Source organism: Atractosteus spatula, chromosome 6 (assembly GCF_055471065.1).
Source record: "Atractosteus spatula isolate fAtrSpa1 chromosome 6, fAtrSpa1.hap1, whole genome shotgun sequence".
Classification (NCBI taxonomy): Eukaryota; Metazoa; Chordata; class Actinopteri; order Semionotiformes; family Lepisosteidae; genus Atractosteus; species Atractosteus spatula.
The window spans coordinates 4,765,066-4,780,073 of NC_142711.1; the positions used below are offsets into that span (position 1 = coordinate 4,765,066).

Below are 15,008 nucleotides of genomic sequence, written 5' to 3' on the forward strand. Positions count from 1 at the left end.
TTGAAACATGGAGAAGCCTAATATTAATAAGCCATTTTATAAGTCTTTCAGGGCAATAAAATGAGAATTGCTGCTGTCTCATTTAAATGAATATCTGTCTTTTCACAGCCTGTGATGATGACTGCACAGGAGTCCTGCTAAATGACCTGGATAATTTGGAACTCTCTTTGCAGTCTGTTAACTTGACAGGTGTTATCTTAGCCCCCTACAGTCTCCTGGCTTCACTTGAGAATACCACAGAGGAAGTGAAGGTGAGGGCTGAAACCGTTCACTTTAAATGCCAGGTCTTCACAGGCTCTCTACTTTAGAGCAGAGCACAGCCTTTGTCTTTCACCTTGCCTTTACTCGAGACTGTGTGTGGAAATGAACATAATTGCTGCCTTTCAGCCAGCACACCTGTACTTAACATTTTGGAGAGCTTCCCACCTCTGAAAGACTAGTTTTAAACTTGTTTTTAAATTTCATAGGAGGTATATAACGTTGGGCTCTCCATCATGTACCATTTTTCCCCATTGTGTCTTGGGAGCTTAAATCTTCCAGAGTTAAAAATCAAAAACAAGCCTTAAAAAGGAAAAGAAAATGTGAAGAGCATTATTTCCGTGTGGAAGGTAACAGTTTTGTCATAAGAAGGGTGCCACACAGACATAAGAGAACATCAAAACAGTCTGTGATTCAGGTAAAATAATAATACACCAACTTGCCAAGTTTTTCTTTTAGCCTTGCTTGTTCTTTGAAGTCAATACTTGTCAGCTTTTATCTCTGTCTTATTCTTTTGTAGTCACTCTTGTCCTCTGAGACACATCCAAGCTATGTTTCGAAGGAAATAGATGAGCAGCTGACAGGGATTACCGATGACATTAATCAACTGCACCACAAGGTAACCTTGCACTTTCCTCAGTGCAACAAAACACCAAATCGATTTCCTCCCCTTTTGAAGCGATGTTGACTTTAACCTGTACATCTGGTTTTCTCAGAATCAAAGTACCTGTACATCTTTTTTTCCAGGTAACACAAGCATTTGGTGAGGGTCTGGACCTCGAAAAATCCACTGAGCAGAAACTTAACCAGAGTCGGGACCTATTGAGTTACATAACAAAAATGCAGACAGCTATCCAAGGTAATACTAACACTGACTAATGGCAGCCATCCTTAAACTTATATTGAATGTCCCTTTTGGATCGTGTCACACACCCCTTTCTAAACAGTTGTGCAGATGCTGGTCTTTCTTTTGTTCAAATTGCTGTGCCTTTTTTTTGCTTACTGTAAATATTGTTATTATTAATTTAAAACTGAAGTTTTAATAACATCATAACATGACACTGAAGTTCATCCATTTAATTAAAATATAGCTCTTGCACAAGTGGCCAACGACACGAACAGGACTGTGGACAGCGATTTGGATCTGTCGAATAGCACTGTGCTACAGCAGGAGATGACTGCAATGGTGGCGATCATGAGAAAGATTGACTTTACTCTGCAGAACAAAACCAGCAGGGATGAAATTAAGTAAGTCAGTTGAAATGTAGTGTGTGCTTTTTTTAAGAAAACATGAAGTGACCATGACTCTCTTTTTCTCTGGTATTCAGCAAGCTGAAACAGATGGCTCAGCCCTGTGATGTATTTTCTTTGTAAACTTATACCATTTTCCAGTATTAACATTATGCCAACTATGGAATTTTAAACTGGGTGTCAATCCAGTTTTTGAGTAACTTCTTAGGAAATGGTGCTTGTATTTACGTGTTTAATTGCTTGTATTTACGTAACTGTTTTTGTCCTGAAGGAACCCAAAGTGCTTTACATAATACAGGGGACCCCCCAATTACAGATTAGCCCCCAGTACACTGTAGAATTTTGCAGAGTAGAATTATTGCACAAAATTGTTTCAGTTTTCAGAATTGTGGGGTTAAATTAGAATTTAGGCCGGACACCTGGCTCTGCTTGAGAACAGCGCCGTAGGATCCTTGATGAAGAAATAGGCAATAACTTGGCTTAATGTCTCATTCAAATGACTGCCAAGCACCTGCTAGAGTACAGTATCTGTACTCTCACTGCTTCTTGGCATGAAATAGCAAAGTATGGTCCAATAAGAAGAGTGCCATCTATATCACCACCGCAACAGTGACCTGATTTTTCATAATAATAATATACTTACACTTATTTAGCACCTGACACTCCACTCAAAGAGTTTCACAGGTATTGGGGACTCCCCTCCACCATCAATGTGTATCCCCCACACCAGGATTATACAACCATGGAGTGTCATCCGAATTATGACACCTTTTTTTACAGTATAGTAAAAAAGTTCCCAACACTATACTGGGGCATTAGGACCAACACAGATCGCAAGGTGAACGCCCCCAGGCTGGTCCCACTGACACCTCTTCCAGCAGCAACCTTAGCTTTCTCAGGAGGTCTCCCATCCAGGTACTGACCAGGCTCACACCTGCTGAGCTTCTTAGAGGTCTCCCATTACAATGAAATGCTTCATAAATCCCTTCTTATTTGTATCTTCTTCTAATTTAGACAAAACTGGAAAGATTTAAGTTAATCTTAAACCAGTTTTCCCGGGGGTGGGGACTGATACAATAACATAGATCGGTCCAAGCCTTCCAAGTGTTATCAATTCATTCCTGGTCATTCTTGATTATCCTGGTAAAGAACACACATATCAGTGCTTTAAAGTGACTTGGGAAGTTAGGTGGTAATTTGTCTCTGCTTGCTGTGTGCCTTGTCTGACACGCTGTGAAATCTGCTTAGAGCCGCCAGGGCCCTTCTCCAGCAGGTTCAGCGGGAGTTCGGGAAGCCCCAGCAGGGCGCGGAGGAGCTGCGGGACAAAGTTAGCGGCGCCCTGTCCAAGCTGGCAGACCAGCTGAACGACACCCAGGACCTGGTGAACTCTGCAGAGGCCAGCGCCAGGAATGCCAGTCAGCTTCTGCACACCGTCTCCAAAAACCTGTCAGAGTTCGATGTGAGCACCTTCTTCAATAAGAACCGAGACCGTCATCGACAGTGCTTTACTGCCCATGATTAAAGCATGCAGTAGGGTGGTGTGGTGGTGCAGTGGTCAGCATTGCTGCCTCGCAGCGCTGGGGCCCCGGGTTCAATCCCTGGGGTGCTGTCTGTGTGGTTTGTATGTTCCCCCCGTGTTCAAGTGCTCTGGTTTCCTCCCACAGTCCAGAGACGTGCTGGTGGGTTAAATGGCTTCTGGGAAAACTGGCCCTGGTGTGAGTGAGTGCGTGTGTCTGGGTTCTGTGATGGACTGGCGCCCCTTGCTTGCTGGGATAGGCTCCACAGCCCTGAACTGGAACAAGTGTTTAGAAAATGGATGGGTGGATTAATGCACCCATTTCTCTTTTCTCTTTCCCTTATGTTAAGTCTCTGTGTCCAAAAAACATTATGAAATAAGATGTGCTTACAATTCATGACTATTAACTTTGATTACTGTATATAATGTTGCTATCAAGTAATAGATGGGTTGTGTTCCTTTTCTTTTGTTGACAGGGATGGAAACAGAATGTCAGTAACACCAGCGCCGAGGCAGCAGTGATGATTGAAGAAGCGCAAGAAGTTCTAGTTGATGGCTTAGCTGTGGCTGACAGTTTAGTTAATATCACTTCTGTAAGTGCAGTGCTGTTTTCTGAGAAAATGCTGTCTTTAAAAAAATAAATCCAGTCACTTTGATTATATGCAAAAACATAACATGAACATTTTAAACTGAGCTTAAATAAAATTAAGATAAAGGTCATTGTAAAGGTTACTAGTAAAATGCAATCAAAATGTATTTCATCACGGGATGTTTTCATCCACCAAAGTATTTTCATGGCCTAGGAGCCTTTTCAGGGATATGGAATATTTTGTCTGTAAGCATTGTTTTTCCATCTTCACAAGGACATTTGGAAGACGAAGTTTGGTGTAAACAGGGTGTGAGGAATACGCTGTGCTGGGAGGGAGTTTTTGGGGGAGTCACAGGGTGACAGTTCTGATGAACTTCCTGATTAACGAGTGCCGTCTTCCTCCACACTGCAGCAGCTGGAAGAGGAGCTCGGTGACCTGGGGCTTTGGAATCCCATGCTGAGGAAGAGAGTGGACAACCTTGTGATGCAAATGAAGAAGAAGGCAGTGGTGGAGCTGGTGTACAGAGCAGAGGATCATGCTGCTGGCCTGAGCAAACAGGCTGACTCACTGCACAGGTCAGCACTGGTTTGCCAAAGTCTACGACTGTACTGCTCAATGTGCAGAAACATGCCGTCTGCCCAAAGATTAAAGATTAAAATGTGATCTTTTGTTGGCACTGTAAACTGCATTATTAGATGAGAAACATCTGTTCAACCCCACCGATTCCCTAGAATATGTTCAAATATACAGTGCAGTTGTTCATTTTAAAGGCTTTTAAAGAAACAGCCAAATGAAATTCAAAAGATACAAGACAAGGGTTTGGAAGTAACAAAAGTCTTGTGCATTGAGATATTTGCTTTGATTTGGTCAAAACCACAGGCTACTTAAATCATTTGTAATGAGACATGCTTTTTGACTTTGTTCCATACTGTATAATGGAATATAGCACCATGAGACTTTCAACACGGTTATGAAGAATGCTTAATTTTTTTTAAATCATTATACTTTTGTTGGGTTAACACGGTATTTTCCAAAAAGGCTGGCACATGTACTCTTTGTCTTTCAACGACATGCGTTTGAAAAGAAAACACCGCTGTCTGCCTTTTAATAAACAGTGGGAACAAGCTAAACTTCATTCCATGCTGAAAGGTAAAGAAAAGAAACTTGAAAAAGGCTCCACAGCTGAAACATCATGTTTCTTTCTTTTTCTTTACCTCAGCATGGAGTAATCCTTTACCCATTCCTTTAGTATATAAGCAAGCTTTAAGTTCTCTTTCCTTCATTGCGCTCTGTAGAGTGAATGCAATTCTTGGGCTTTCTGATTTGACGTTGCACTAATGATGGGCTTTTCTCCAGTGTGCTCAGTGATGTCAGGAATATTTCTTTCAATGCCACCAACGCTGCTCAGGCAAACTCCAATATCAAGGCTGACATTGAGGCTGCTGAGCGGCTGGCAGAAGAGGCTCATCTCACTGCAGCTGCTGTATTGAACCTGGTAAGCGTGCGCGATGAAGCCAAATGAAAGGTTACTTACAAGCTCTGTAAGTTTGCACAGTTTCCTATACAGATAAAATCATTTTATAATTACCTCCTTAAAAGGAAATTGTTTGAGTTGATTAGTTATTGACATTACAAGATTATTGAGTTTTTTCACACAAATCTTGAAACGTGTCTTTAAAATGCTGTGAACATCTGCTAAATCAATTATGAAGATGTTCATTTTCATTGCGTTAAGAAAGTTTACGTGCCACATTATTGATTTAAAGTTCACTAAAGTGCAGGGGTACAACAAAATGCACTTTATCCTGTTTTTAAGCACAGCATTAAAAATAAAAACCAGCTTTATTGTTTAACTGGAACACCCTATGTAAAGTTATTGGTTTTAAACTTTGGAGAACAGACTGAAGGAAAGGAAATAGTCTGACCTTTTGATTGGTACTTAGTTTGTGACGTTCTTTATGTAGATGTCTTAAGTTAGAAGAGGCCTATTAAATTATTATAAAATCTAATGAAAGGTTCAATTCAGATGTAACCTAGTTTATGCATTGTGTCTGGGCTATACAGTATTTCTTTTGCTAAGACATTAAATGTTACTGAAATTAATATGTAGTTTTAAGTAAAACATCAGTATTGTTGATTTTTAAGATAAGGTTGAAAGCATTGTAGAATGTAGTGAAACTGTTCCCTAATGTACTTGATTAAGAGGCTTGAGTGATTTCCCTGTTCATGTAATGCTGTGATGCAAGTGCAAAGGCATATCTCTTGGTGAAACATTTTAAAATATTTTTTTTCCATGTTGCTTTAGACACTATTGTCCAAAGGCTCCATGAAAGATGCTGGTGCCCTGTCTCTGCAGCAAAGCTCCCAGATTCTGGCCAAAGCCACTGACCAGCACAATAAAACTGATGGTGAGCTTCCTACTGCCCGATCATCTGTGGTCATGCTGTGTCGAGTCTCTTTTGCTTAGATTGTTGATTCATAATTAACTTTAATGAGAATCCTCCTGAAAAATGAAAAATGGTCAAAAACATTTACCGGAAAAAAGTTATAGAACCTCTCTGACCTCATAGTCCCTTATTTTTAAACTGGTTTTGTTGGTCTAACCAAAGTGTGTTTTAAGATTCATCAATTCAAGTTTTATTTTTTTAAGATTTGTGTAGATCTTTTCATACATTTTGAACATGTGCTTTTTTAATGTGGATAACGTGATTGGAATGTGTGATAGGAAGAAGCTTTGTGGACTGCCTTCTTCAGTCTGCTATTTCGAGTGCTTAATGCGAAGATGGAAGTCTCTTACTGAAGATTTGTGATTAATTTATGAAACGTTGGGTTTCTGGGTTTCTCTCTGCAGGTCTCTTAGTCAGGTTTAATAGTCAGAAGGACAAGCTGAGCAGCATTCAGAAAAATGTTCAAAACATAAGTGGGCAGCTGGCTGAACCTTTGCAGCTGTTGAAAAGTTTTCCCAATGGTAAGAGAGCTTTTCTCTTTCTTGATCACACACTTACTTGGCCGCGTATGGTCTTGTCTACAGCTATGGCGAAGTGTAAACTTCAGACGAACTGGCCAATACAAATCGCACTGCATTTTTTCCCTCCTGTTTCTGAACGTGTTCTGGGTTGACCATGGAGCATTTCTACCTCACAGACACCGCAAAGAGATTCCAGGAGGCTAAAGACCAGGCTTTGGCAGCCAATGCCTCCCTCGCCGCTGTCCTCGGGCGCCTCGAAGACTACAGGAGGAAACTCTCTGCGTCCTCGACTGCTGTGGCCGGAGCCAGCGCGGCAGTGCAGAGCACTAATGACCTGGTCAACGATTCTGAGCAGACCGGTGAGAATCCCAGCCACTGCAGCCTATAACCCCTCTCCCTCACCGGCACCTCCTGACTGGGATAACCGTAGATAACAGTGTGGATACTGCATGGGAAAACCTGGTTAGAAAAGGCTTTTTGCTCCAGGGCGATTGCGAAGTGGGGAAAAATATCTATCATACCATATTGCCATATTTTTACCATTCAGTGTTACCAATGATGTTAAGCATAATTCTTAGAAGAAGAATTATCTGGATGTTTTTTTCTAAAATGAAGCAATATTGATGCTTCATGTGCTGGGTGTACCATATCTGCCATATTTCCTTGTCTTAATATACCAAGGTGTTAAGAACTGCAATTTAAGCATTTGCATCTGCAATATTTTAAGCAGGCATTTAAACTATTTCCGTTCCGCAGTCTGTTCTTTAAGATTCACACACATTTTGTTTCTCAGTAAACGCCGCTGAGAAGAAGGTGAAGGAAATGGAAGCTCGGGCCAAGCTGCTGTTTGAGCGTTTGAAGCCTCTTAAACTCCTGGAGGACAACTTGAGCCGGAATGTGTCTGAAATCAAGGAGCTGATCAATCAGGCTCGGAAGCAGGCCGCTTCGGTAATATTGAGTTTTCCTTGTCTTTACTTGTCTTTTCGAGATCTACACTCTATGTGTACGGTGAGACCTCAATATCTGTGAGTTCAACGCTCGTGTTTTTCTCCTGTTCGTGCAAAATTGTTAGTGGCCACTTGTTCCGTGTTCGTGGACCCAACCCTCCTATTCGTAGGCTGGGCAGTAGGAGAGTAAATGCGGGCGCATCTTCTTCTCACGGATCTACTTCACCCACCTGCATCAGTAGTAACGGCAGAGCTTGGTTGTCAGAAGGGTCATCGTGTTTTTACTCTAGTTAAATTTTAATTGTCGTTTCCATAACCTTGCATGTAAGAGAAGTCCGATTTGTGGTCTGTAATTTCTTGTTTGGGTTTTGTGAACTGAATGAGTGCTGCATTACTGTAGACGTTTTCCAGGCATTTATCATTGTCCCTGTCTTGAATAAATACTGGAGAAGATTTGTCAGTGGTCTGTCATTGACATTTCTTCATTTCTTGTTTTCTTAAGTGCAGCTGGGAGAATAGCATCAGCCCCTGCAGGTTTCCTTATCTGATGTGTTTCAAATGCATTTATTATTTCTGCTTTCTTCTATGCAAATGCTATTTAACTTTTTAACTTTCCTTCCTCATCTTGGGGCAGGTTGTGCTTTATCTACGTCGTGAACATCTGAGTCTTCCACCCTCAGTTTGAATATAACTCTCTGTATTATTAAATATGGTGGTCCTGAATTGTAGATGATGAAAATACAGTAATAATGCTGGCAGCAGTAGTGTTATAATAAAAATCAGTTTCTGTTACCAGGCCTCAAGTATACTTTTTCTTGAGTGCCATTTTGTGTTAACCTTTGCAGATTAAAGTGGCCGTGTCTGCTGACCGAGACTGTGTACGCGCTTACAAACCAGAGATCTCCTCCAGCAACTTCAACACCCTTTCCCTGACGGTGAAAACTACAGAACCAGACAACCTGCTCTTCTATATGGGCAGCAGCTCCAGTGTAAGTGGACAGCATCTTCGAACAAAAAAAAAACCACGAAAGGGATCATTAAATCAAAGTGCGTGTTGTCTAATGTTGGTTTTTAATGCATCTCTTGGTTTGGCGTTAAATAAATGCTGCATGGCAGGAATATTAATCTGTGCTTAATTATCTGGAAAAATAAATCAGATTAGAAAGGCATACCACGCTTATTTTTCAATCACTTGCGGATTTCAATGAGCCACGTTTTCCATTGTTTCCAAGCGATGACCTGCCGTGCAATCCCCTCCCATTCACACACTCGCGCACACAAGGACCTGAGCGGTACCTCTCTGTCGCTCAGGGCTGTGCCAGGTTAGCACAGACGGCTGGGCTAGACGGAACCGCGTTCTTGTTGTTAGCAGAGTTAAACAACTACAGAACACAACAGTGGTGCAGCCAATCATACTGTACATATGCCCAAAAATCATGCTCTACATATTTATGATTCTTTAAAATTCTAATTCAGATATGCTGGGACATTACTAGGGAATGGTAATTTTTCCGCTAATCCACCCCGTCGCAAGCCTTTCTTCGTGTTTATTATCAGTGTTTCTTCCTACCATACAGTAGCATCTTGAATGGGCAGGACTGCTCTCCGGCAAACCTGACCCCCACTGAATGATCTTCCTGGCACTGCACTCAATATACTTTGAGATAATGTGGGTTTGGACGTCCTTATGCAAATATTATGTTTAAAAACGTTTCTGAATCCGTGCTCCGAGATGGTGAAGGGGAGTCTTGAGAGCATAAAATGTGTCACTTAAGATGTTGGTTAATAAAATTACCAATAAAGTCATCAAGGGCAACTATGGCTTGCCCTTTTATTCATATTGTCTATTGGCAACATTTTGTAGGTTGATTTCATGGCTGTGGAGATGCGGCGAGGAAAAGTCTCTTTTCTCTGGGATATTGGCTCAGGAATTGGAAGGATAGAGTACCCTGATCTTCAGATTAACAACAACCAGTGGCACCAGATTCATGCAACCAGGTACGTTAAACATGATGTAAAAGATGTAGCATAGGAGTTTAACTTTCAACTAGATTTGACATTTCAATTTCCATTAGAAGGCAGACAACCCTGGATGTCCCAAATAAGTAAATTTATTTTGGGCTTCAAACCAAATTGTCTTGACGGTGAATTTTGGCAGGATTTTAATTTCTGAGGTTCTTTTCATCAGCTTGGATTTAGTTGTTTCATTCCATGTTCTGTGTTTTGTTGCGTTAGGTTTGGAAAACAGGGTACACTAACTGTTCAAGAAGTGAAGTCTTCACAGAAGCCCATTGTGAAAACGGCATCATCCCCTGGAACATCTTCAGTGCTGCACGTGAATAAATCAACCCTTGTCTTTGTAGGAGGCCTTGGGGGTCAGATCAAGGTAAAGTGTTGTCCGATCGGTCTGGACTTCTCATTGGGACTACATCGTTTTTCTGAATTCTGCAGTGCAATGCCTATGCAATGTCATTGACAGAAATCTTCAGCTGTGAAAATGACCCACTTCAAAGGCTGCATGGGAGAAGCTACCTTGAACGGCAAAAATATTGGACTGTGGAATTACGCTGAAAGGGAAGGCAAATGTAAAGGCTGCTTCATGAGGTACTGAGATAGAACTTGATGAAACAACATGTACTATATATATCTGGGTGCTGTAATTAGGCATTCATAAACAGATGGTGCTTATTCTGAGTGGCAAAAGAAACAGATCACTATGTGTGTGTGTTTTAAAGTATAGTGATTTTGGATATTGATCAATTACATGGTTTGGCATTCTTTTAATAAATAATAAATATGAGTGAATTTGACTGTTGTGTTGGCCTTAAATCACCTCTTTAAGAAGAGATATGATTTAATACAGATGATGAATTACAGACCTCACCTTTTTGTTTTTTTGTCTTATACTTTTGTTTTGTGTAACACAGAAGTCTTACTCAAATACTTAAATGAATTGCGTTGTATCTCACAGTCCCCAGGAAGAAGACACGTCCTTTTATTTTGACGGCAGTGGTTACTCTGTTATTGAGAAGTCACTTCGTTCAACGGTCACGCAAGTTGTAATGCTCTTCAGAACCTTCTCCCCAAATGGACTGCTGCTCTACATTGCTTCCAATGGAACGGTATGCACATCATTTCACAGGGTTACTCTGATCTCTGAGGTTTTCAGTTCATCCAAACAGAATGCTACAGCACTAAGATTTAATAAAGATATTACCCTTTTCTTTAAAATACAGTATATGCATGTATTTATTATTAGTTTACCTGCTATTTCTTATCAAAACATCAGTTGTTTTTCATAGTAATCACGTCTGGGCTGTAATCAGTCGGCCAACTTCAAATACAATTTTTCAAAATGAATTTACGATCACTTTCAAAGATATTTTCCTTTAAGATAACTGTGGAACCTTGAACAGAAAATCAAAGCACAACATGGAAAAACCATGCTTATTTTCCCCCTAACCTTCAGTCGTACCTCTTGTTTTCCAGAGCGATTTTGTGTCTATAGAATTGGTAGAAGGCAAGGTTCGCCTGACCTTTGAGCTTGGGTCAGGTCCTCTCACACTCATCACAACAAAGACATACAATACTGGGAACTGGTATAAAATTGCCTTCCAGAGGAATAAAAAAATAGGTAAGATCCTAAACATTTCCTTTATCTAAAACAAATTCTGAGGATGTTTTTCAAGTCAGTAAGTTCCCCTGTAAAGTGAGTATATTACCCAGCTACTGTACCTTTGATTAGTATAGTTAAATGGAAGTATGGGATAAGATGGTTCACATTTACAATAGCTTTTTTTTTCCATTATAGCAAATATAATGTGAGTCTGCAGTCAATATGAGTTGTCTAGTTAATATAAATTATTGGTTCACAATACTGGATAAATCTGGTCCTTTTATTGCTTGCCTAGAAAATTAAAATTCTAAGAATGGTTTGTTTTAGTACATTATCAGTAAATCTGTATATTTAAAGTATTGATTTAAAACAGGACTACATTTAAAACCACTGAAGTGATTATAATACATTTTGTTTTGCATCTGTAATTGGTTTGTTGGTATCAGGAAAAAAGCTCATATAAAGCTTTGTGGGTCAATGTTTTTATTAATTGCATCCATGTGTTTGCTTGAGTAACAACAGTACCAAAGTTTAAGGTAATAAAGGTAAATTGCTTCCAGATTATGTGACTTTGATTAACTTCATATGTCCCATCAACAGGATTTTTATAAAATTGTTTTTCTTACAGCAGTCACACAACAATCTCTTCTAATAATATACATCCACTAAAGTCCGTGTTTTGGATGCAATTATTAAGATTAATAAAGTCCATTTATTGTCGTCATTAAGAAAATCATCCAAATGTCAAAAATTAGATCTCAAATGGTATGACACACAAAAAGGACTGTTTTTATTTCTCCTCTTGAAGACATTTCAAGCCTTGAAGGAGGTGATAAGTTGATATAGTGAATAAAGATGCTCACAGCGACGTGTTCCTGTTTAGGTTACTTAGCTGTGATGGATGCCTATGTGCCGTCTGACAGAGAGACTATGGAGGGAATGTCCCCAGGCAACTCCTCAGATCTCAATCGCTCCGAGAGGGACCCCATTTACATCGGGGGGCTGCCTCGCTCCAGAGCCATCAGGTACCTACAGCGTTCCAAATACAAGTGACATCGCCTTGCAGTCTTACCTGTGCAGAAGCATGTTTAATCATTTTTTTCTGTAGGGGTAAATGGTTCAGCCAATTTAACATGGGGAAAAAAAACAGATTTCATTCCTAGAAGGAAAGTATTTAGGGAGTATATTTTATTGTTTTTGTTAACTAGATTGGCCAATTGAGAACACACAGTGACCACTTGGAGAGTACCCTTATATAAATGACAGCAGTGTGAGTAAAGCGCATTGCTCAAGGGCATGATAGCTCTATTCCATCTCGGATATGAACCCCTGACCCACTTGTTTGGAGATCTAACCTGTACACTGCAAAGTACAGATTGAATGTTATGTCGTCATTCAGTATTCTTCTAAGAGAATTAAATTGTTAATTCAATCTTCTAGGAAGCAGATTATAACCAGGAGTTATGTTGGGTGCATCAAAAATGTGGAGATCTCCCGGTCTAACTTTGACCTGCTCAGAGATGCCTATGGGGTCAGAAAAGGCTGCGTGTTAGAGGTAAGAACCATATAGAGCTGGTGAAAGCAATATAAGAACTTTGTAATGAAGTGGTATGAAGATCGGCCACTCAGATTATCCTTAAACTTGGATCTCCGTCTAAATCCTCTGTTCATTTCCAGATTTTGACTTTTCACACCTCTCCACCAGTTCTCCCCAAGTTTGGACTGGACACTTATTCTCATCTGCTTTATGCCCATTTGCTTCCTGCTTACTGTAACTACTGTCTTGTGTTCTTCTGTGCCTTATTTATGTGCTACTTTCCTTTTCTTCCTCACTCCTGAAGAAGCTCCACAGCTGAAATGTTTTTCTTGACCTTTCGGCATAGAACGAACCTTCGCTTTTATCCTTTATCCTGCGAGAAACATTTATGTGACAGAATACAATATAAGCCAGTGTTTGTCTTTTGGTTTCAGTTCAGTCGCACAAAAATAAATACACGTTTCCAAAAACACGCAGACAATAAAACCATTTATTGGAACTGGCAAGAGAATGCATCGGTAAACATTTTTTTCAGAGGGGAGTATTAAAAGTACTGCTGTTTCTGCATGAGAATGCTTATAAAATCTGTAATTTTCCTGAAGAACTGAATTATTTTTACAAGCCACTTACTATTGTTTTCATCTAGCTAAATGCGTGCTCCAGAGTCAGACCTTGTGTGTGTACACTGCTTTACACTGGATCTTCAGCTTTCTTAAAAATGTGATTCACAATGAAAAGTCTACCAATACATTATCATAATATAAAGCTGTATAACCTAGTACCTAGTCACTACGTACAGTACATCTCACTGTTCTAGATTGTTTACAGATTTTAATAATATGCTTTTTTCTTTTTGAAGTAAAATTCTGAATGACTTAGATATGCAAATATACCTTTCAGACCCCACAGTCCAAATGTGATCAAACTGCGAACTGTTTCTTCTGATTTTCCTTTAGACCCAAAATGTTACATAATAATAAGAATTTTAGTTCTCCGTACCACTTTATTGACACATCATCTTTAAGCATTTTACAATAAAACAAGGCAAAACAATAGATACATGTATACACTTATTAATACAGAAACTTAAAGAGAACTAGTTTCAGGAACTGAGTTTTAAGATATGCCTTGAACATATTGGTCCACAGGATTCAGAGCTTTATTTAAGGAAATAAAGGAAAGGCCAGGGAGTCCATGAAGTCCAAACAACATGTAAGTGTACAGGGAGTTAACATGCTATTTATAGTTAAAATCCCAGCATCCTGCAGCTTGTTAAGGATGTTTTAAGAATGTTTACTGCATTCAAATAATCAAACCTGGAAGAGATCAAACATCATTTAAGCTGGTAAGCATATAAGCACAGTTATGAAGATAAAAAGGCATCTTTCACATGACCTCACTGCAATGTTTGAATCAAAGATGTTACCACAGATTCCTGATCTTTAATAGGTGCCCTAATGTCTAAAGCTTTAGGAAGTGCTGCACCAAGAGAACAAAAAGACTAGACTGGTATTCCTTAATATCTCAAAAGAAAGATTTAAGGTAGAAATATTTTATTACCGTTCTTGCATACCATCTGGTCAACATTTTTCAACTCTTAAGTCATGCAAATAACTACCTTTTCCTTTTGGTGTACCCGTTCAGAGATTTGTTTATACAGTAATTAATGTTTTATCCCTTTTCAGTACCACACGAAGGCCTTGATTCTTTCTAAGATGTGCTTCTGATCACTGAAACGTACTATTGATTAAAATATGATTGATTAAAGTATGCGATGATCTTTTTTCTTGACTCAAAAGCACCTGTTTCTCCAGTAGGAAAATAAGGAGCTAAAGAACTTAATTTTATAGAGTGAAAGCATTTACTCTGCTCCTCCAGGGGCTGGACCAATTTATCTGAGAATACTTTTATCTGAGAATACTTTTCTTTTCAGTGTACCTCAGTAAGACTGTCTGAACCTCCCTGCAAAACTGTCCATTCTTCTCTCCTGCTCAGCCCATTCGCAGCGTGACCGTCTTGAAGGAGGGCTTCCTTGAGCTGCTGCCTGTGACTCTGACTCCTCAGTCTGAAATCATGGCCACTTTCTCCACCAAAAACGACACCGGCCTGATCCTGACTGGATTCGGCATAGGAGGAAAGCGGAGGCGAAGACAGACCGTCCAGGTGGGAAAATATATTTTTTCCACGTAACTGTTCTGGCATCAGTTAGCATATTACATTTCTGAATGGATGTAAAACAAGTATCACTAAATGAGTGTGTGTTTGTCTGTCCAACAGACTACGGAACAGCTTCTACCTCCAGGTAGTAAGACTGCTAAATAGCCA

The 15,008-nt window shown here is 39.8% G+C and overlaps 1 protein-coding gene across 1 annotated transcript in view; it reads left to right on the forward strand.

Annotated features, from left to right (window-relative positions):
* lama1 (laminin, alpha 1) overlaps positions 1–15,008 on the forward strand; it is a 65,067-nt gene that overhangs the window by 42,753 nt on the left and 7,306 nt on the right. The window contains exons 33-53 of the mRNA XM_088919048.1: positions 109–251; positions 779–877; positions 1,006–1,117; positions 1,350–1,506; positions 2,758–2,968; positions 3,502–3,618; positions 4,027–4,190; positions 4,972–5,110; positions 5,921–6,023; positions 6,467–6,583; positions 6,760–6,942; positions 7,377–7,531; positions 8,376–8,519; positions 9,395–9,528; positions 9,766–9,916; positions 10,010–10,134; positions 10,502–10,652; positions 11,020–11,164; positions 12,030–12,171; positions 12,587–12,701; positions 14,679–14,846. Coding sequence (XP_088775174.1) covers positions 109–251; positions 779–877; positions 1,006–1,117; positions 1,350–1,506; positions 2,758–2,968; positions 3,502–3,618; positions 4,027–4,190; positions 4,972–5,110; positions 5,921–6,023; positions 6,467–6,583; positions 6,760–6,942; positions 7,377–7,531; positions 8,376–8,519; positions 9,395–9,528; positions 9,766–9,916; positions 10,010–10,134; positions 10,502–10,652; positions 11,020–11,164; positions 12,030–12,171; positions 12,587–12,701; positions 14,679–14,846 — 2,975 coding nt within the window. The remainder of the gene's footprint in view (positions 1–108; positions 252–778; positions 878–1,005; positions 1,118–1,349; positions 1,507–2,757; positions 2,969–3,501; positions 3,619–4,026; positions 4,191–4,971; positions 5,111–5,920; positions 6,024–6,466; positions 6,584–6,759; positions 6,943–7,376; positions 7,532–8,375; positions 8,520–9,394; positions 9,529–9,765; positions 9,917–10,009; positions 10,135–10,501; positions 10,653–11,019; positions 11,165–12,029; positions 12,172–12,586; positions 12,702–14,678; positions 14,847–15,008) is intronic.